The 21,905-nt window shown below is 39.3% G+C and overlaps 2 protein-coding genes across 19 annotated transcripts; one reads left to right on the top strand and one right to left on the bottom strand.

Annotated features, from left to right (window-relative positions):
• Window positions 1–5,075: 5,075 nt before the first annotated feature.
• rmi1 (RMI1, RecQ mediated genome instability 1, homolog) lies at window positions 5,076–8,266 on the bottom strand. The gene is made up of 2 exons (XM_079896024.1): window positions 8,012–8,266; window positions 5,076–6,982 (listed from the first exon to the last, which is right to left on the bottom strand). Exon 2 carries the CDS (start codon window positions 6,949–6,951, stop codon window positions 5,332–5,334), a length of 1,620 nt encoding a protein of 539 aa, XP_079752150.1. The 5' UTR covers window positions 6,952–6,982; window positions 8,012–8,266; the 3' UTR covers window positions 5,076–5,331.
• A 136-nt stretch (window positions 8,267–8,402) lies between these two features.
• Window positions 8,403–21,217, top strand: hnrnpk (heterogeneous nuclear ribonucleoprotein K). Of its 18 annotated transcripts, none has more exons than XM_079896037.1 (18): window positions 8,403–8,465; window positions 9,750–9,859; window positions 12,896–12,993; window positions 13,073–13,129; window positions 13,740–13,783; window positions 14,525–14,597; window positions 16,446–16,559; window positions 16,634–16,762; window positions 16,842–17,158; window positions 17,257–17,349; window positions 17,697–17,750; window positions 17,875–17,917; window positions 18,547–18,559; window positions 19,508–19,549; window positions 20,003–20,038; window positions 20,577–20,638; window positions 20,711–20,880; window positions 20,956–21,217. In XM_079896037.1, the coding sequence occupies exons 2-18, from the start codon at window positions 9,802–9,804 to the stop codon at window positions 20,984–20,986; spliced, it is 1,434 nt and encodes a 477-aa protein (XP_079752163.1). In that variant the 5' UTR covers window positions 8,403–8,465; window positions 9,750–9,801; the 3' UTR covers window positions 20,987–21,217. The 18 variants fall into 18 exon arrangements, with proteins under 18 accessions (XP_079752163.1, XP_079752161.1, XP_079752162.1 ...); XM_079896035.1 differs by having other exon boundaries at window positions 16,443–16,559; XM_079896036.1 differs by having other exon boundaries at window positions 8,403–8,469.
• Window positions 21,218–21,905: the final 688 nt, after the last annotated feature.

Below are 21,905 nucleotides of genomic sequence, written 5' to 3'. Positions count from 1 at the left end.
CGTTCGTGAATGAATCCGTTTTTGGAATGTATTTTTAAATGAACGAATTGCTCTCGTTTCTACTCGTAGTTTTCGACTTCCCTAGGCTGTTTCTCTTTTGAAGCGCGTTTTCAAACTGGGGACCGGCCGGGATCCCTACACTTAGAGCCTTTTTCAAGATTTACGCATTTCAATACATTTAAAATTTAGTAAAAAAAAAAAAAAAGTTAAATTCCATCAAATTAAATTGAATCCTTTCATATTATTCATATTAAGATTTTTAAATGAGTAAAAAAACAACTTGAGCTTAATAAAACATTTTGTATAAATTATAAATTATAGTAGGAATAATATGTAAAGATTATTCAATTCAATTTGATGGAATTTTACTATTAATTGAAATGGTAAATCTTGAAAAAAGGCTTAATTTTTTATTTTTTTTGGAGTGAAGGGGGCCACAAGGGGGTGGACACCCTGTCCGTGGAAAAGTCTTAAAAAAGCAGTGTGAAAAATCGATTAAACTAAATAAATTATTTATAAATAAATTGAACAACACATAAAACGAACAAAATAAATGTTAATTGATTAAAAATACTACGCCTTAAAAATTATCTACGGTAGGCTATAACACAATAAATAGTGTGTGGAAAAAAAAACTTAACATAGAAACCAGCAATGACACGATTCGTTCAGAATTGTGATAAAATAATGACCATTCACAATTAAAAGTGTCAAAATCATATTATCTGTTTTATGATGATGATGATGGTGGTGGTAAGCAATGGATGAAATGCTTTGTTGTCTAGTCTAGATATTAAACTTGATATAAATTTCTCTCTTGTATCAGTGGCTCATGTCTTTGATATTTCAAACAGCGATCGTCACTCAGATGATGTAGAGCGATCGCCATTAACTGCCAGCGAGCGGAAAATCAGGGCTAAAATCGTGTAGAGTGTTTGCTTTAAGACAAACCACGTGTAAATGCATAAGTCAACACCATTGCTGAGTATTTTCTCCTTAAAACTGCAGTGAACCAAAGATTCTCAAAAAGTCAGTTTGAAATCGCTGGTGTTTCTGACGTCACAAACTACCTTGCAACCAATCAGGTCAACGTGCGATCGTCAACGAGTGGATCTCTAAGCTTGTGTGAGTGAGTGGAGACTAATTAGCATATTCATAGAACCGAGTATAAATGAAGCAAAGGTGTAGAGTTACATTCAAGCTATTTTAAGGCATTAAGACATTTTTTCCAAGGAAAAAACGTTTAAATATGTAATTCTGGTGATCAAAAATGAGTTTTAAGGTATCAAATTATTGACCACAGGGGGGACTTTAACTAATAGAATGATGACTCGCTCATAACACAAAAGGACACTCACTTGTCGCCACCTGATGATTGAACGAATCGTTTAAATGAACCGATTCAGAACAGCAGCTCGCTCAACTCCGTTACCCGGGTCAAGCATCATTCTAATGACGTCAAGATTGACGCACGACGCGGGAAAATAAATCAAAGGAGAATTAGATGAGCGCACAAGTGGCAGTTTACGTGCACTCAGTTAATGACACTCAAGTATTTTTAGGCCAGATCCCAGTAGGCTACCATAAACACATAAACCACAAAGATAAAGCTGTAGAATGTAGGCTTTATGAATAAAGCCAGGACTGAATGTATCAGATGGAGTTTGGGCTTAGGCTACTTAACACAAGAGATACTTCATTATGAAAACGTGTTGTGGTCTTGAATTGTGCATACTTTTCCACTACAGAGAATTTTATTTTTTTGCACCTTTATGTAACCAGCAGGAAGAACATCTAAGCTGGTTCATTAAATGGTCCATTTGGGATGTAGAAATGCAGAATTACATTCCACTGCTGCCATCTACCGGTATACATTGGTACTTGTTTAAGGACTTTCAAGCAGTCTAAGTTAAAGGCAAGCATCACAATTAAGCCATTGTTTCTTATATTTAGGATGACGGATTTAAAAGTCGTAGTCGTTTGTGCTATAGACATAAATGATAGTGTGTAGACTGAGTATAGCCTAGTTGTACCATTTGTTGCTTTTGCTATACTGCACAAAGACTATAAATATGGAGGTGCTTTTTTCATTAAATGCCTTTATCTGTCTACTAACAAAATAAAGTCAAAAGCTACATATTTTCTATTTTCCACAATTATTTAATTTAGTATTAGCCTACTACTTATACTACACTGATTTTAACGTGGTATTAGATATTAGGCCTACATTTAATAACTGACAGGGTTTATAATCCATTGATACACACACACACATACATACATACATTATATATATATATATATATATATAATATAGTGTGCTGCTTGTAGCACTATAGATTTACTGTCCTCTGAAAATAACTCAACATACAGCCATTATTGTCAAAATATCTGGCAACAAAAACATGTCAAAACTGTGCCCAAAGTGTCAATATTTTGTGTGGGCACCATTGTTATCTAGCACTACCTCAATCCTCCTAGGCATGGAATTCACCAGAGCTGTACAGGTTGTTGCTGGGATCCTCTTCCACTTCTCCATAATGACATCATGGAGCTGCTGGACGTTAGACACGTGGCGCTTCTCCACCTTCCGCTTGAGGATCACCACAGGTGCCCAACAGGGTTCAGGTCTGAGACATACATCACCTTCACCTTTAGCTTCCTCAGCAAGGCAGTTGTCATCTTGGCGGTGTGTTTGGGGTCGTTATCATGCCGTTCGGCACAGTTTCTGAAGGGAGGACATCATGTTCTGCTTCAGAATGTTGCAGTACATGTTGGAATCCATGTTTCCCTCAATGAAGCGCAGCTTCCCAATACCAGCAGCACTCATGCAGCCCCAGACCATGATGCTACCACCACCACGCTCGACTGTAGGCAAGACACACTTGTCTTGGTACTCCTCACCAGGACATCACCACACATGCTGGACACCATCTGAGCCAAAACAAGTTTATCTTAGTCTCATCAGACCACAGGACATGGTTCCAGTAATTTGTGCTCTTGGTCAGGTTGTCTTCTGCAAACTGTTTGCGGACTTTCTTGTGAGCCAGCTTCAGAAGAGGCTTCCTTCTGGGACGACGGCCATGCAAACTGATTTGTTGCAGTGTGCGGTGTGAGCACTGACAAGCTGATCTTCCCCTTCTGCAACCTCTAAAGCAATGCTGGCAGCACTCATGCGTCTGTTTTTTGAAGCCAGCTTCTGCATCTGACGCACAGCACGAGGACTCAACTTCTTTGATTGACCCTTGCAAGGCCTGTTCCAAGAGGAACCAGTCTTGGAAAACCTCTGTATGACCCTGGCCTGTACTGTAGCCCAGTTTCAGGGTGTTACCAATCTTCTTATAGCCTAGGCCATCTTTGTGGAGTGCAACAATTCCAATTCTCAAATCCTTAGAGAGACCATGAGGTGCCATGTTGAACATCCAGAAGTCAGTATGAGAGAATTGTAAGCAACAAATATTAATTGCTCTAATACAAGATGCACAAATTTGTATGGTCCTGTCAAGCAGACAAACCATGAACATGATGAATAGGACATGTGGCTTTGCATGGTTAAACGACGTAGCCTAATGCTGTTATTATTGTGTGTGTATGTGTTAGTTCAGTATTTTTGTGACTTCATTTCACCGATACAGTATGCCACTATCAGTGCTGTTACCGCTGAGTCTGACTATGTTGGATGTTTGCTTGATTTTCTCAAAAACCTAATGGCCTGGTTTGACAGACAGGATTTAGAAAAAGCCAGGATTAATTAAATTAGGACATTTTTTACTTTTATAAACGTGCCTTAGAAAAAAAAACAGAAAAAAAACAAAAAAAAAACAGTAATGCATCTTGAAACAAAACAACGACTGATCTATTTTAAGATATTTCAGTGCAAGTTGCTTTCAGTTAAAACAGCTCAAACATGCATTTTAGTCTAGGACTAGGCTTAAGCCTTGTCTGTGAAACCGGGGAGAAATGTCCCAAAAACAATAGTTTGAGAAAGACAAAGCAGTAATTCCAACAGGCACAGCTTGTTTTCATGATGAACTTGCTGAAAACCTGGTCTTATACCCCTCGAAAACAATCAAAGCTCTGACCGGATCAGCTCCTTATATAGGCTATCTGTGAACTTTTAAATCCAAACTCATCTGTTAGAGCTCTGAGGTCTTCTGAACAAAGACTGTTGATGGTCCCGAGATCTAGATTAAATTTGAGAGGCGACCATGCTTTTTCTGTTGTTGGGCCAAAACTGTGGAATAGTCTTCCGATTTCCCTCAAATTAGTTAAACTGTCATCAGAATCTTAATTTAAATCGAAGTTAAAAACCTGTATTTTCTCCCAGGAATAGAAACTGTTTTTGGTGTTTTGATGTACTCCTTTTCTCTCATTGCATTGCAGTCTTTATTGGTCATATTTACTTTTTATGTTCATTTTAGTTTGGTATTATACAGCAGTGGTGAACTACTGTTGTTTTTTATTGTGCTTTATAAATACATTTTGATTTGATTTGATTTGATTTGATTTGAAACCAGCCTGCTAAACCAGCTATGATCGGGCTGGAAGACCAGCTAAACAGCTTAGGCTGGTTTTAGCTGTTTTTTTGCTTGTTTTTTACCCCTGCAGGGCAGACAGGAATAATGCAAGAAAAAAAAAGCATAACTTCACATTTGCAGGAATATGGTCCACATGCTTCAAATGTTCCTTGCAAAGAGAAGATGCTTAGCCTATGTGAACGTGCACACAGACGATGAGAGTTCTAAATTGCATGAGAAGGAAAGATTTCCGGGTAGGTAGTAGAGACATTTAATACCATGTATAAATACAAAAATAAAACCAATCAAAATAAAATAGAAAAATATAATAGATTAAAATTACATAAGACGTTATACATTTACATAAAATAAATATTCTAAAACATCTTCTGGAAGGATCTCATTTAAAAAGTTGTAAAGATTTCCTGAGTTACACCTTCACCCTGTTACTTAATATAGTGATACCTCAAATCATCTGATTTATTGGGGAATAGTATAAGAAACACATTAAAACCTCTCAGAACACCGTAGAAAGCACATAGCAAAAAAACCCAAAGTGATGTTGAAATGCTTTATTATTTTTTAAATTGATAAAATCACAGAAGAAATTAACATGTAAAACCCACAAAAATCGAACAAAACAGAAGTATTTACGAAAAAAGAATACAATGAATACTGAAATGTAATGTGGTATGCATTTTTAAGCCATTTTCTTGAGACTGAGTGGACCAAAACAATTTATTCCACTCAAATCTCGTTGAAACCACAGACTGAATCAGTACAAACACTGTCAGGTTAAGAGAAGAGGTAGCGCTTACTTCCTCCTCTCTTTCACTCTTTTCTGTAGTTCGGAGAATTCTCTGTCCGAGATCGGACTGGCACTCAACACGACTCCTCTTCCCGTCGGATCCACCTGTACACTCATCATACAGCACATATCCACCAGCTCTCTCTGACAATGCAGGATCCCGCTGTCGGCCTCGCTGCGTCTCGCCGGGTCTTTCCGCAGTTCTCGGAACTCTGTTCCCGAGAAGCCAATGAGATTGGTCAGCATGGCGTCAGACAGATCCACGTCCAAGTACCCGGTTCCATCTGATATGGTGGCTCCCAGTTTCCACGCACCGCCACTGACGCTCAAATTTCCCACCAGTGTGACAATGAAAGCTTGTAGTCGGAAAACCTGAACACTGACGGGCGGCCAACTGCATGCCTGTAGTGTGCAGAGGTACACGGAAACTGGAGCGTCTCGTTCGCAACCAGAAGATCCACCTGTGTTTGTAGAGGAACTTGCACCAAATGTATCCAGAGCTTCTGGATGTAAGGGTATGGGTCTGCTTTGGTGAGGAGTTCTGGAGCGAAAACTCAGAGGGATAAGTTCTTTCGTTTTGGGATGGGTTGGTATCTTTGAGTCAGGTTGCTTGATTTCAGAGTGTTCCCGAGTACTTGGCAAGACTTGCGAATCTATCGGGCTCATCACACTGTCCAGCTCCTCTAACGGGATGTCATCAAAGTCCTCAGGAATGTAGTCCATCATATCATCAGCGGGGTTTTGCGGAACATCGTCAAAATTGTCTGGAATACTTCTGAAGTCATCATCTGGGATTTCATCCATGTTATCCCAGTTGTCTTCCCTGGATATGGGCGTCGCTTGCGGACGGGGTTGCGGGTGAAGGGGAGACGGTCTGAACGAAGCTTCTGAAGTCACGCTGTCATAACCACTGTCAGCTACCTGATGATCTACCACGGCCAGAAGCTCCCGGTCATCTGGTTCCTCGGCTTGTGGATGGTTCTCCTCAGGCAAACCAAGTGTCCCACAAAGCACTCTGCCTTGAGAGTACATCTCCAAAAGCTGTTCCACCTCCCCACCCAACACCTTCACGTTCTCAGCTTTCAAGAGCAACACCCCTAGACGTACGACGATCGGCCCGACTAGCTGTAGCTTCGTGCCGGGAGCCAAGTTTGTACTCAGAGCCGGGATGGGCCGGTATTCCATACCCTCCAGACTTTGCACTCCATCCGTGAGCTGCAACATCAACACACGCGTGGGCTTGGCCTCCCACGGCCTCTGCGTTTCCTGCGTAACAGCCGAGACTTGATCGTTGGAGCGGTCGGTGCCCCGAATACGCTGTAGTTGAGTGTAGGCGGGCTGGCTGATGTCTAGTAGAGAGTCCATCTGAACACAGTAACAGCCGTCCAGTTCTGTCTTCAGCACCTCCGAAATCCTTTCGGGAAGAACCGGGTGGGCCAGATCCCGCAGGTCAGTCAGCAGCCATTGCTCCAAGACACGCTGATTCAGCTGCGACTGAGGCACGGATTCTCTATCCGCCTCCTCCTTTATCCAGTTCACACAAGCGTCCAGCCAGGCATGAGGGACTTGGACGTGGCATTCGGAGCGCAGCCATGCCTGGGTAACCTGGACTTCACCCACTGACATCCTCTCACTGTCCCAAACACTACAGCTTTACCTTTTAAACATGGAAAGAGGCAAATGTGTAGAAAAGATTTAGACTTTTTACATTAACGCATTAATTAAAACATTTTAATTCTAACCCCGGATTTCCACCAACTGCGGAACGGCTGCGGATCGGCTCTGTGCTCCGCCGTCCTTCAATACTCACCAGGTCCGGATTTGTTGCGGAACGGCTGCAGCCATGACTGACAGCTGAAGTCACGAGGACCCACGAGATCTCGCGAATTCACGAATGATTGCGCGATATAACAGGATGCCCTGTGCTGAATTGCTCTCTGGCATCCGGCAAAAATAGAAACTCTGCGTATCTGCTCCGGAGGGCTGCGGATCGCCAGAGTCGGAACGCAGCCGTTCCGCAGTCAGTGAAAATACACACATTGACTTTAATGGAAACCAATTGACTCCGCCGCCGTTCCGGAGCGGATCCGCAGCCATTCCGCAGTTGGTGGAAATTAGGGGTAAGGCTTCCACATCCAATTATGATTAGATAATACATTTTATCTTAAAAATGTCATTGTATGATTAAAACAAATACATTAAAATTATGATATATAGTTCCAAAGGTTTGGAAACATTACTATTTTTTAATGTTTTTGAAAGAAGTCTCTTATGCTCATCAAGCCTGCATTTAATAAAAAATAATAATAATAATAATAATAAAAACAGTAATATTGTGAAATATTATTACAATGTAAAGTAATGGTTTTCTATTTGAGCATACTTTAAAATATAATTTATTTCTGTGATGCAAAGCTAAATTTTCAGCATCAATACTCCAGTCTTCAGTCTCTCATGATCCTTCATAAATCATTCTAATACGCTGATTTTTCAAATCATTAAAAATAGTAATGCTTCCAAACTTTTGACCGGTATGTGTGTGTGTGCGTGTGTGTGTTTGCTGAATTATTATTATTTTTAAATACTTTTTCGAAATAAAAAACATAATTTGCAACTTACTAAACTGTATAACACGACACTATACTATGTACAACATTTGTATGTTTAGTTAAAGTAGATACCTTACCAGAAAATGAGTAATTCCTGTGCAGGCTGCATGGTGTCGACTTTGAGAGCGCCACTTTGCTCAGATAAATGTGTTGCGATCATAACCTATAACGTCTTTGCCTATACTACGGATCTTCTTGTGACTCCCTTACAGCGACTAAGTTACATTTTGACATTTCATAAAGTACTAAGAAATATCACAATTAGACTTATCTCATTTCAAAACACAACTGTACTTTCTATGACTTACTAGTCGTGTTAATCATGAAAGCGCGGTCATATATGATTGGCGTTTCAGTTGACCAATGATTGTCCGTGACGCTGCTGGAGTTTCGGTTATGCTGGTGTTTGGACCAATCAGAGCGCGTATCTTTTGTGGAGGGAGGTGCTTTCATTGGTCCACGCTACATCGCCGTAGAAAGATAGATTTAGTGCGTCATTGTTTTTACGAAGGGGGAGTAAGACAGGAACAGGTCGGTAGGTACATTTCCTGATACAAAAATAATTGTATTATCGGTTTTACACAGTAAACCAATATATAATAGTGTTAAACAGGTTCACAGTTCTAAATGATCGATGTACGTTTTCGTGCACACGGGTTATTGTCGCAGTTTGCATGGTTTCTTTCTTGCTAGATAACTAGCCTCTTCTGTGTTAGCTAAAGGAAGCTAGCAGTCCTAATAAGCTATTTCCTGTACTGTAATTTCCACAGTTTGGCATGTGTTGAAGAAAGTGTTGGCGTTGTATTTATTTATTTTATTATTTTTTTCAGCATAACGTTAGTATCTACGAGTACTGTTAGTGAAAAAATACTTGATGGTAGTTAGCTAGCTCGTTAGCCTCCGGAAACTATCTATTGTTAATTAGCCAGGCAGGCAGCTGATTCCGTACAAGAAGATGGCGGCGAATCAATTCTTTTAACAGTAATCCTGTGTTTCAAAGCACTGTAAATTGCATGTTTAGACAACATCGTTAGGAATCATTTGGCGAATAGTTCGTTAGCAACACAGGCGCGTTCTGCCGTTCATAAGCCCTTGTGTTGCGCACAATGCTGTCTAGGTAGGCAGCCTAATACTTTTTGAGACGCAACCCAGTTGTAGGTTTGTTTTTAGTGTTCTTAATAGTTTCTTGTTCATTTTAGGTATATTGCAGTACATCATTTTCCTGTTTTTTTTTCAATACTGGAGAATAGAACATTTAGTTTCAGTTCTCCTTTCAAAGTAACACTAACACACACACACACACACACACACACATATATATATATATATATATATATATATATATATATATATATATATAGATATGAAGAGTTGAAGTGGCATCTGAAAATTTCTTCTAGAATGATCATTTTTATAAAGTATATATTTATTTATATATATATATTAAAGTGTATATTTAAGTTCAGTAATTTCACTTAAATGGCAATGAAAACTACCTATTAATTGTCATTTAAGTGAAATTACTGAACTTAAATATACAAGCTTTATAAAAATGATCATTCTAGAAGAAAATTTAAGATGGCACTTAGAGGCTTTTGCATCTGAACTCTTCATACACACACATTTTATTTTATTTTATAATTTCACTTAAAATAATGTGTTTTTTTCGCTAACCATGCTCCATTGACTCAGAGAAGTGTTCTGATGAGATTCATAGAATGGTTATAAAACTAGTTTAGAGTTTAAGAGCTGGGACTAGCATCCTATTAGGTCATATGACATTTTCTTTCTTGTACTATTTGTATTTTCCCTTAGGCATCTGTTAGAAAAGAGAGAGCTGTTCATCTCCGCTTGTTGTAGATAGATAATGGAGCCAGAAAACGACCCGCAGGAAGAGGACACTTACAGCAACAATGAGAGTAATGGTAAGATCCAGCGATTTATTATTATTATATATATTTTTTAAAGCAGCGTAAAATTAAAATTGAACCAATATTTTGAATTTTGTTTTTGTGCACTCTTTTTTTCAAAGAAAAGAAAATGTTAGTCTTCATCCAATTTTCACCATCCACTTCCCAATGGATAAAATCTTACTTTTTCTTGTGCAGTATTTGGTTTAACCTTTTAAATTCAGACACATGGCGTCCCTGACCAATTTTCTGCCCAAATCAAGATTTTACCTGGTGCCCATTGCATCGCAACCGATTCCACCACTGATCATTGTGTTCATATTCTCACTCTAGAGCTGCACGTTAATGGATAAATTGAGGATCACTTTTTTTTTTTAATAGGGATTCTGAAACTAAACAAAATAACATGTAATTTACTAAAGATTCTGAAAAAGTTTATTGCTACAGTCTTATTTAAGTCTATTTATATACAGTCTATTTATATATATAAAAAAAATCAATTTTCAATATATTGAATGAATGAATCAATGCTTAAAGCCCTATTCGGATGGTAATTGTTTCTGATTCGGTAATAGTCAGAAAAATCAAATTTTTGTAATGGAGTAGTTTATTTGACCTTTGGACAAATAAAATATTTTTTAAAAATCAGCCATTTATAAATGCTTGAGCATTTAAAGTGACAGACGAACACGTGCTTAGAATACACAGAATGATATCGTCCACTGGTGTGGACGGTAATATAGAGCTGGTAAGTCCCGCCCATCCGTAAAACCCCACTGGACCTCTAGATTGAAAAATCGTCAATGCAAGTGAATGTGAGAAAATAATTATTTTCTGGTGCCGTTTGAATTTTGCCATGAATGTGAACGTATGTTGTCTTTGAATTTTTAATATAATTTTTCGTGTGAAGAATGCTACAATTTAGCGGGTAGAAGTTTGATACGGTTAGACTTTGTGTGAGAGCACTTTGTTGACTACAACTCTTCGCTGCTTTTTACACACATAATTATTTTCTCATTCACTTGCATTGAAGATTTTTCAATCTAGAGGTCCAGTGGGGTTTTACGGATGGGCGGGACTTAACAGCTCTATAGTTATCTTTACAGTTATCATTCTTGGTGTGAACAGGCTTTAAGTGTCCATCTTGAAATATTGCTGACAGCATAACATATATCTTTGTTTACTTTATAAAAATCAGTAAAAATTTCACAGCAAAAAGACACGACCTGAAGTGGGACATTTTTACAATTATACTAAAAGACCTTTTACTTGCTTTAAAAAAAGTCTGTCGATGAGACAACAGAAGGCATGTAGATGGTTTAAAACATGTCTTCAGGACATTTTTTTGATCATGTTGACAATTTAGAGGCCTTAGGAATTTGATAGCAAATATCATACAGTAGGTTAATAAAGTTGGCATGGAATAAATTCACCCTATCTATTTTCTAAATGCATGTTATATGTTCTAAATGCTTATTGTAAACGGTTAATCCATGTATAGGTTTAATTTTTGAAACATTGTTTTGATCTCGTAAATTAATCAAAGTGTCTTTAACTGGATCTTTCAGTGAAATGACGGACTTCTCTTTGGTAACATGTCAAATTCTCCAGTCATTTAGTCCACTTAAACTTGCAAATTCGCGTTCATCTGTCTTTACCATAGGTCTTTAACCCTGCTCCTGGAGGCCCACTGTCCTGTAGAGTTTCGCTCCAACCCTAATCAAACACCTGAACCAGGCTCAACCTGCTAATCAAGGTCTTCAGGGTTGCTTGAAAATCACAAGCTGAAGCAGGTTGAATATTAACTTTGCAGGGCAGTGGGCCTCCAGGAGCAGGGTTGAAGACCTCTGGCCTGCACTATTAGGGGCTTTCGCACTGGAGGAACCTTTTCAATGTTCCTAGAACTAATGGCCGAAGTACTCGCTTTTTGGCATGTTCGTACCACAGGAACTGGGAATGATTTTAGTTCTAGGAACTCCTTTTAGCGGGAACTAAATTAGCTCCTACTTCAGAGTAGGGTCTAACCCAGCACAATAAGAACTACCAGTGACATAAGTGTACGCCGATGGGCCAAACGCACGCGAAACACCAGCACCCGCCATTTAACAGAAACAAAATGTGTACACAGTTTATAGCCTATATATTTACTCCACAAACAACTCTACTAACAAGAAAAACAGTGATAAATGGACCTCTATACCTTTAGGCTAAGGAGAAACTCCAATGCAACTTTGCGGAGACCAAGCGAAACATGATTATGTATTTCTGCAACATTGGCCATCAACCTCATGGTAGAGATGCGCGGTTGGCGGTTACAGCCCCGGATAAAACGCGGATCGGGCTGATGACGTGACGAAAAATAATATTTTAATTACATTTGTGCGGGTGGCGGTTGAACCAATCAAATGATTGTTAGGCCTACTGGTATAAAATGAATTGCACTGTCTTCCTGAAAAAGACGCACTCTCTTCCCATGCAGTAAAAATGAACGGGAGTCTTCAGAACAGGCTCGTCTTAGTCGTCACCCTGGCATGACAGTGCGTAGAGTTGATTAGCCTAAAATGTGAATGACTTATTTTATTCAAGCTTTTTTTTCTTTTTGCAAAGAAATACTAGCGGTGGAAACACGGCTTAAGTTCTTAGAACTACCCGGTTTCGAAAGCCCTTATTGAGTGCCAAGCCCATATCTCAAGATCCAATTAACAACCAATACATACCCTACATTTCCCCAACCAACATTTTTCTTTTTCGATAATGTTGCACTCTAATGCAGTGTTTCTTAATCCTGTTCCTGGAGGCACACCAACACTACACATTATCAAACAAACCTAATTCAACCCATCGGCTCAATAGCAGAGATTTCTAAGACCAGAAATATATGGGTCAGATAAGAGAGACATCCAAAATGTGCAGTGTTGATGTGCCTCCAGGAACAGGGTTGGGAAAAACTGCTCTAATATATGTCACAATTCAGAAGAAAAGATCTGTCGCTATTTCTGGTTCATTGCAACTTTTATGTGATAAATGTACGTGTTGCGAATGCCATTTCAGGGAAGCGTTCTGCTGAGGATACCGAGGAGGACATGCCCCATAAGCGATCACGAAACTCTGACGACATGGTGGAGCTCAGAATTCTGCTACAGAGCAAAGTAAGTCCCTGAGTTTCCCAGCACTTCTGAGTATCGTTTCTCCTCTTGTACCTCAATGCTGATTGGATCTTCTCTGCAGAATGCCGGAGCGGTGATCGGAAAGGGTGGGAAGAATATTAAAGCTCTGCGCACCGATGTGAGTACTCGTTTGTTTAGTTTGCACATTCTCACTCTTTCCACACACACACATGGAGCTCAGATGTCTGTAGAACTGGGTTATAATATGCTAATGCTAGTATGTATAAAAATCACTTTAAACTCATCATCCAAGAAAAAAAGATAGATTTTGTGGAACCAAGGCAGTTTGTGTTACAAAAACAGTGCTGTGTTATAAACACCCCACATTATACTGTACTCTTTAGTTAATTGAAGAGTATATGAATCTTTGATACTGGCTAAAATAGTATTTGGCCTAGTACATATTCTCATAATCTGTTCCTCTCCTGTTCTCCATTCTCCTCCAACATTATGAGAATTGAAAGTCACACTGAAAGTGTTTCCAATTAAAAAATGTATTCCTCTTCCACTCCCTCTCCCCTTTTCCTTGTTTTTTGTTTTTATTTTTCTGTTCATTTTTGGCCAATTCCCATATTCCGGATCGACTCGTACCGCCCACCTGCGTTGCCGCCTGACCTCCTGACTCCCTGGTTGGCCACACCCATAATCGCGCCCTTCCTATTGGGCGGCTTACTTGATTGACATCCGTGTGCTTGATTGCTCTGGGTACTTGGCCCCGCCCCCTGCAGTACAATGCCACTGTGTCAGTCCCAGACAGCAGTGGGCCCGAGCGGTACGTGCCACTCAGATACTCCAACCTCCAAGTCATATCAGCTCTGTTACTGCCAATATCAGAACTGTTTTAACATCCTTAATGTACAAACTGCTCCCTTTCTGCCATGAAACATGAGTATGATGCTGCCATGACGAGCAATATGAATTTAAAATGCTGTTGTGCTATGTTCAAATGCCTTTTCTGTCATGTAAGGAAGCCCTTTCCCACCCTGTTTCCCTCTCCGACTGGGAAATGTCCTTCTTCCACAGTTTATTTTAAAGGTTTCTTGCTAAAACAAGGCTGAATTTAGTTATTTATGGTGAAGGGGCAGTGCAAAATATATTTTCCCCCTTTTGTCTGTTGCATTGTTTTACTGTGGCATTTGACTTTGACCCCCCCCCCCCCCCCCCCCCCCCACCTTATCTATCTCTGCTATTTCTCTCTCTCCCTTCTCTACTGGATTTGGGACCTGCTTCATTCATTCTCTCTGCACTTTTTCACCCCTCTATCCGTTTCATATCTGACCTTCCCTGTATCTTCACGTTTCAGCAACGGGAAGGAGCTTCAGTTTGTTTTTCTTTGTTTTCCTGTGTTCTCCACTCCCCTTTGACAAAGGAGTGCATGACTCTCTTTGGGGTCTGTTCCCCCTCACATTTAAATGTGCTAAAAAAAGAACTGACCGTTTTCTTCAGGCTGTTTGTGTCTCTAATATACGCTCTCTTCTCTCTTCTCGTGGAATGCAATTCATTACATTAACAGAATCCTAAGCGTCAGTGCTGATATTCCCACGGTAGCTGAGATATTGCTGAAGATCATACCTACTCTAGAAGAGGTGAGTGTTTTTTTCGGGTTTTTTTTTTTCTTTTCACAATTCATATGAGATGGAAGTAGGGGTGATTTTATACACATTTATCTTTGAGCCCTGCATATGTGCCCCAGGCTGTGATGTACTAGCAGCCAAAAAACAAACAAAAAAAATAGCACAGAAGCCTGAATGACTTGTCATGTCCTAAGCTTTCATCATTACTGATCTCATATGTGACTTGATTTTCTTCCTATTATTGGATGTGCAATTTTTAGATAAATGTTCATGTTACATATTTTGGTTGCATTTGTAAGTTAATAAAAATGCAACTGGTTGTGTAAAATAGGCATGTAATATCATAATATAGATATATCAATCGATATACCCCCGAATCGTAATCGTTTCACAGAATTTGAGGTATCAGCAAATATCGTACTGCTGGCTATGAGAATCAATATAATATCATATCGTGATGAACTGTCAGATTTACACCCATATATAATTTTTTTTTACCAAAGTATATTAAAAAATATTGTCATTTATATCAGCCACCTAGCCTGGGTTTCCCCATGCTGCCTTGAGCGCAGCGCGATTTTATTCACGCTGATAGGCAGCCTGGATTCCATGGACCAGATTTTCGCCTCAGCGAGGGGACCAATCACAGAACGGGGAGGGAGCAGCAAGACGATGACGACATAGTGTTCTAAGTAGTTTAGAACGCAAGTTTATTTCGTCTTCTTCCTCATCGAATTTCTGTCGCTCTACATACGTCATCTGGTATAATTGAAACGATTGGCTATGAGCTGCGTACAGGCGCATTTGATGGACATTCGTAGTGCCCAATAAACGGCTCTGGGCATTCGTAAACCACGCCTCAAATACGAGAAAATGAACATGTGGTTCCCAGACCACGTCTCGATAAGAAGAGGTCTGACGTTAGGAGAAGTTGCACATTCACATTAGGGCTGGGTAAAAAAAAATCTATTTCTCGATTTTAATCGATTCTCATTTTTACGAAACGATATCGATTCTTAAATCCCAAGAATCGATTAGTCATCCTGTTTTCAGTTGATGAATGAACGGAACATTTTAGCGCGCATCCCATCCAATAAATCGCAATAATCTTTGTGCTTTGTTACTATTGATATGAAGATTTAAAATTACGTCCATTTTCTTAAGAAATTCAAAAACATAAATACAGTTCTTGCACTGAGATCGCTCTGGCGCAGCTCAGCTCAAGAGAAGCAGCAGCATATGATCTTCTCTTCCGCCTTAATAAACATGAATGAGGATCTGAAAGTGTGTTAAAAGATAGAGTACAACTTATCAAAATCCATATTGTCACATGGAATCGCTCAATCAGTGTTTCAACCGTGGAAAGACGTCAGTAAAACAGCTTGTTAACAATGTCATGTAACGTCACATTTACCTCAGAAAAACCATATCCAGTGACCATAAACTCATTAGTCTGCTAGAAAAATTATCTCTAGAGAGGAGCATTTTGATAAGTATATGCACCATATTACATATTCATTATAATTTTTAATGTTCTTCAATATTTAATGCTTTATTATTATAAAAATAAATAAAAGTGTAAGTGTTTGTATACAAATCAGTTCATTTTTACCTTCATTATTATAGTAGGCTAATGAAGCCTATAGGCTACAACTGACTCCCATAGTTTACAGCATTAGTTAAGAGATTTGTTTTCCTTGAGAAAATGTGCCATGTATTGTACCTGATATCCAAAATAATCAATATTGAATCGAATCGAATCGAATTGTGAAATTTGTGTCAATACCCAGCCCTAATTCACTGATATACTGTTACTGTATACTTAAATGGCACCTCTGATTCTCTGATTGGTTGGAGCAGTATCAACATCATAAGGGGGTGGACTTTGACTGTGAGCTGAGGCTGCTCATCCATCAGAGTCTAGCTGGAAGCATCATCGGCGTGAAGGGTGCCAAGATCAAGGAACTTCGTGAAGTAAGACACTAAGATGAGAATTTTAACTCTAAAATATGAATTTTAAAGCGCTGATCAAAAAACTTCTGTTCTAGAGCACCCAGACCACCATCAAGCTCTTTCAGGAGTGCTGTCCTCAGTCCACTGACCGTGTGGTGCTAGTGGGGGGCAAAGCAGAGCGGGTGGTGCAGTGCATTAGGACCATGCTAGAGCTCATTGTGGAGGTCAGATTGACACATCATTTGACAGTGCTGTTTGTCACGGTGTTGTTAGACATGTTTCTCATTACCTCTCTCTCTCCAGGCTCCCATTAAAGGTAGAGCTCAGCAGTATGACCCTAACTTTTACGATGAGACCTACGACTATGGTGGCTTCAGTACGATGTATGAAGAGCGGGGCCGTCGGCCAATGGGAGGCTTCTCTTCTCGGGGGCGTGGCAGCGGAGGAGGCTTTGATCGAATGCCCCCCAGTGGAGGTCGTGGTGGCCACCACATGCAGAACAGGAGAGACTATGATGACATGAGCCCACGCAGGGGCCCCCCTCCACCCCAAAGAGGGGGAAGAGGAGGGGGTCGTCCCCCACGAAACATGCCCATGGGACCCCCACACCACAGGAGAGGGTGAGTCACTTCAATCTATCTATATATTTATTCCGTTGAAATATAAAGACTGGAATACACTACATGCCTTTTGCCTTGATTTTTCCCCTTATTTGCAGTCTGGACAAGTCAACGCTAGTTGCTGAAAGTCAGAGCCAGTCTGCAGATTTTGGGCAGTCGGCGTTGACAGACTTCACAGAAAAACGCGTAGTGTATGATGGGCACAGAGTGTCATAGGATATCACACATCTTTGAGCCGATTATAGAACATTCGTGTTATGTTCGGAACGACTTTAAACTAGTTCAAAGTTTGAACAACTTTGACGTGAAAGTCTGTTAGTTTGTAATCCTCAGTTGTTTTGTGTGATGTCCAGTTTTTCAATAACTGTAAATTTTATAGTTGTGTAGTGTATTCCAGTCTTAACATAAATAGGGGTCTAAAAAAACATTAGAATGTTTGTTTGGTTTTTGCCTAGAGTTTTAATTTTGGTTTATCGTTAAGTATTGATTTATCTTCTTGCTGGATAAGTGTTTGAATGCTGTGTTTCTAATTTTACAGCGATGACCAGTACTCCTACAGTTCCCAGCGTGGCCACATGGAAGAAAGACGGCAGTAAGTTCTTCAGTTGGATCAGTGCTGTTCCAGATTTCCCTCGTTATCAGCTATAATGCTTTCTTGTGTTGTGTAGCAGTTAATCAATGTATACCATATTTGTCGATTTTCTTTTTTTCTCCAGTGGAGAAAGACGAGGACGCAATGATCGTTATGGAGGCAGCATGGTCAGTATTCAGTCTTTTTGCAATTTATTATTTAGTTCAGTTTCAAGAAATGACTCAATCTACATTTTAAAAACCACAGGCCATGCCAATTAGTCACAATGAAATATGGCCAATTCTCACCCCCCACCCCCTCCCCTTTAAAAAATTTATTATATTATTATTACTAAAAGTAAATTAAAATGTGCACATTTTAATTAAAAGAAAATTGTCATGCCCATTAACATTAACATGCCCACCTGCTTGCTGCCACATCTCTTCAATAAGTTGGTCAAATGGACAGATGAGTTTCAATTCTCCAGCAAGAATTTTTCGGTCAGACTTAGTAAACTAACAATTAGTAAACTACACTGATCCAATAAATTCCAGATTGACAAAATCAAATGCTGCCCTACACTTCTTTTGTCTTTTGAGAAGCCAAAATACATAAACATACCTTATGTACATCACACATTTCCATTTAATGCTGACTTTAATTTTCCTTAACAATAGCATCTAAAACAGCAGCTCAACTGTTACCTGGAGTGGCTAGGTGCCTTGGAAACAGTTTTTTTAACTAGTTAATTAACAAGTCATTTGTGTTTGAGGTTTTTGATTCTCACCCTTCTGTTCTGGTCTCTCTTGCTTTACAGAATGATGGATATGGTAAGTTTTTCTTTGCATATGTTTTATTTCTTTGCATTTGAATTTTTTTTTTTTTTCTTGAGGAACATTGTTCACCCTTTGTCACCTTTCAGTCTCACCAAAGTCTTTGAAATGTTTTATAAACTATCTGACTAACTTATTCTGGCTGAGTACTGCACACTTAGACAGATATCTGACTGTGTGAAGCAACTAAACACAATTTTATATGTTGCATGCTGTTTAGGGTTGGGTTTACCTAAAATATTTATTAAAAAATAAGGAGACTTGATGGGGGGGGGGAAATTAGATGGAAGGGGAAATTATATTTCAATGCTTTTCCTTTCTCTCACCAAAAAAAAAAAGAAGCATTCTCTTACTTAAAGTATGATGCTAGTTTTTCTGTTGAGAAACTTGCATTCCCCTTAGAAACTCTGCATTCACTGAAATATATATTTTTTTCCTCCCACGACATATTTCCATCACAAAAGTTTTGCGAGTGAACGCAAGTTCCTTGGGGATAGGAAAATGTTTTTTTTTTTTTAGTGAATGCAAAAGCATTTTTTTTTAACCATCACCACCATGTCCTTTTAGGGGCTCCGTAGATTCAAATATTTACTGAGTTAATTCAAGTTAACTGGGACACTTTAACATTCAAAACTATCAAAAGAGTGGCCCAATTTACATATCTTACTGTACAGGGGTGGTTTTTGATGATGCAGTGGGGCTGCCATTTACTATTAATAAAAATAATATATTTTTTAAATGTATGTAAAAATGTCTAAATAAATATAATGATTCGATATAAAAAGAAATAACAAAAACAAACATTAAACTTTCACTGTGTGTTCAATATTTAAGCTCACTGTTTGGTTGTTAAGAATAAACCACCAGCTTATCTACCATAATTTTGCTGCATATAGTTACTGTAGGCTACTACAGTTTTAAACATGGATAAATGGTTATCAACAGGGTCGCTGAAAAGGACAAACGCAGAAGTTTCTCCGTCTACAAGTAAGGATAAATCTGCAGCAACGCCTGACATCAAAAATACTAAAAACATAGCTGAACGAAGAAAATACAGTAGCGACTACCTAGCGCTAGTCTTCACGTGTGGGAGCGGAGAACAGGCAGAAATTAAGATTTACATTATTTAGCTTATTTTAGTTTTACTTTACACATTATTTTACCGGAATAGGCTTCAAGTCGAGCCTGATCTCTGTTTGAAACATTTTTTCTCTTTAGCCCGACATACAGTGCAGTACATTTTTGCAGTGTTGAGCAATGTTAATTTCTGGAACGCAATGGCCAATCAGAGGTGTTTAAGCTAGTCAGAATCCACTAAGCGTTCAAAACACCAGAGTTTTTCATTTACGTTAAAATTCCTGCCGTTAGTTGGGAAAGGCTGGGAACCACTGCTATGCAGTTAAGATTATTTACTTGTTCTTTTTGTGTTTCTCAAACCAGACAATAATTCATCTTGGGATTCCTCTTATCAGTCTGGTAAGTACAGCACCCTGTTATAATAAGATAGGGACACACCAAACCCATGGCAAAGAACTAGCGCTGATGAAAGCCGACTGGCGTCAGGGCAAAAAAGTTGCGCTTGAACACTGCACAGAATACGCCCCTGCGTGAGAGGACACGACTCTCTCATACCAGCTTGTGGAAGTAGACTATTACAAAAAGGGAAACTGGAAGATCCTGAACTGTGGAAATACAAAGCAAGCAGCAATTTACCAGTTTACACCAGTATCACTCACTACAGACATGTTATTATTAAAATAATCCACTGTTCAAATGAGATGAAATGACAAGAATGGCAAGTGTTCCAATCTGCTGATTTGACATGCAGAATTGGGAGTTAAACCACCAGCGTTGCTGAACACTGAAAGAAAACTACGCAGACCGACGCTCAAAAGCGAGCCGACATTGGCCGACCATCGGCTTGGTGTGTCCCAGGCTATAGAGGCCATATATTCATATAGACTCATTCATAAATCTCCCATTATGCTACATTTCACTCTCTCCTTATGCTCAGGTGGAAGGAGTAGTTACAGTGAAGGGCCTGTGATCACCACACAAGTGACTATTCCTAAAGATGTGAGTAAATCCCTCCTGAAGCGATACGATTTACGCATGAAACGTGTATTTAACTCCTGCTGTGATTCTCAGCTGGCCGGATCGATCATCGGTAAAGGGGGTCAGAGGATCAAGCAGATTCGCCACGAGTCTGGAGCGTCTATCAAAATCGACGAGCCCCTACAGGGTTCAGAGGACCGCATCATCACCATCACAGGAACCCAAGACCAGATCCAGAACGCTCAGTACCTGTTACAGAACAGGTATGTTACAGATTGAGTGATCACATCACAGTGGACTGAAGCGTTATGTTGCTGACTGATCTCTCTGTTCTTCAGCGCTCTACACCTCTTGGGACGCCAGAACTAACCAGCCCTTCTCAGGATATCCATCCAACTGCAGCTCAAGTCCTCGTCACCGCGTGATGGCCTGACACTTCCCTGTCTGCCACATTTGTAGGAATCCCTCATAGTCATACGAGCCCGAGCCCTCTGGTTGTCCTTGATTGTGGATTTTGTGGGATTGTTCTTTCTTTTGGTTGTTTTTATATTAATTTTATACGGGCCAACTATCGCTTCTCAGAAATCTTGGATGAGCAGATAGCTGCTTTTCAACAGGACGTCGTTGTTGTATTTTCCCTTTTGGAGTGAAGGTTTTATGGGTAAGGAAAATGTTCCACTATTCCAAAAGCTTGATCCAGAATGTACGCATTCACACCCCGCAAACCCACCGCCGGTGTTTTTTTTTTTTTTTTTCTTTTTTTTTTTTACTCCTCTGAGTGTTCTAACTGCATTTGATAGAAAATAAAATGTAAATATCCAGTGATTACTATGGACATATGAATATATCCTTTACACTCTGTTTCATTCGTGTGATGTTTTCCTCAGAAATACAGATATTTTCACCAGGTACTGAAGGCTTGCAGTACTTTTTTTTGTATGTCTTTTCTCCTGTCTGTTGCTGGGTTTTTAAAATCTAGTGTTTAAAAAAAAAAAAAAAAAGTACTCTACCTCTGGAATTTTTTGTAGGTCTGCCATCCTAAAAGAAGGCTCGCAATCATCGTATGTGTTTTTCTTTTAATAAGAGAAGAAAACACAAGTGGATTTGAAGTTTTAGACTATTTGTGTCAGAGCAGGATGGTAATTCTCACTCTCCCTTTCTTTGTTTTATTTTTCTTATCTTTATTTTTTTACTCAAATTTTCTCTGAAGTTCTTCAACCAGGCACATTTGTAGAGTTTGTCATTTGTCTGAAATAATAAAGGAATTGCCATTTTTTTCCCAGTGTGA

The sequence above is a fragment of the Squalius cephalus genome (assembly GCF_949319135.1).
Source record: "Squalius cephalus genome assembly, chromosome: 16".
NCBI lineage: Eukaryota > Metazoa > Chordata > Actinopteri > Cypriniformes > Leuciscidae > Squalius > Squalius cephalus.
Note: the sequence above shows the minus strand (reverse complement) of the source record. Positions and strands in the feature narration are given on the sequence as shown.

What these genes read in the sequence shown, in the direction of transcription:
- rmi1 (XM_079896024.1), bottom strand. Translation starts at nt 6,951, where the DNA reads ATGTCAGTGGGTGAAGTCCAGGTTACCCAGGCATGGCTGCGCTCCGAA.
- hnrnpk (XM_079896035.1), top strand. Translation starts at nt 9,802, where the DNA reads ATGGAGCCAGAAAACGACCCGCAGGAAGAGGACACTTACAGCAACAAT. An exon ending in GACAGCAGTGGGCCCGAGCG is followed by an intron (nt 13,784 to 14,524) that starts GTACGTGCCACT and finishes TTACATTAACAG; the next exon opens with AATCCTAAGCGTCAGTGCTG. An exon ending in TTCACAGAAAAACGCGTAGT is followed by an intron (nt 17,350 to 17,696) that starts GTATGATGGGCA and finishes CTAATTTTACAG; the next exon opens with CGATGACCAGTACTCCTACA.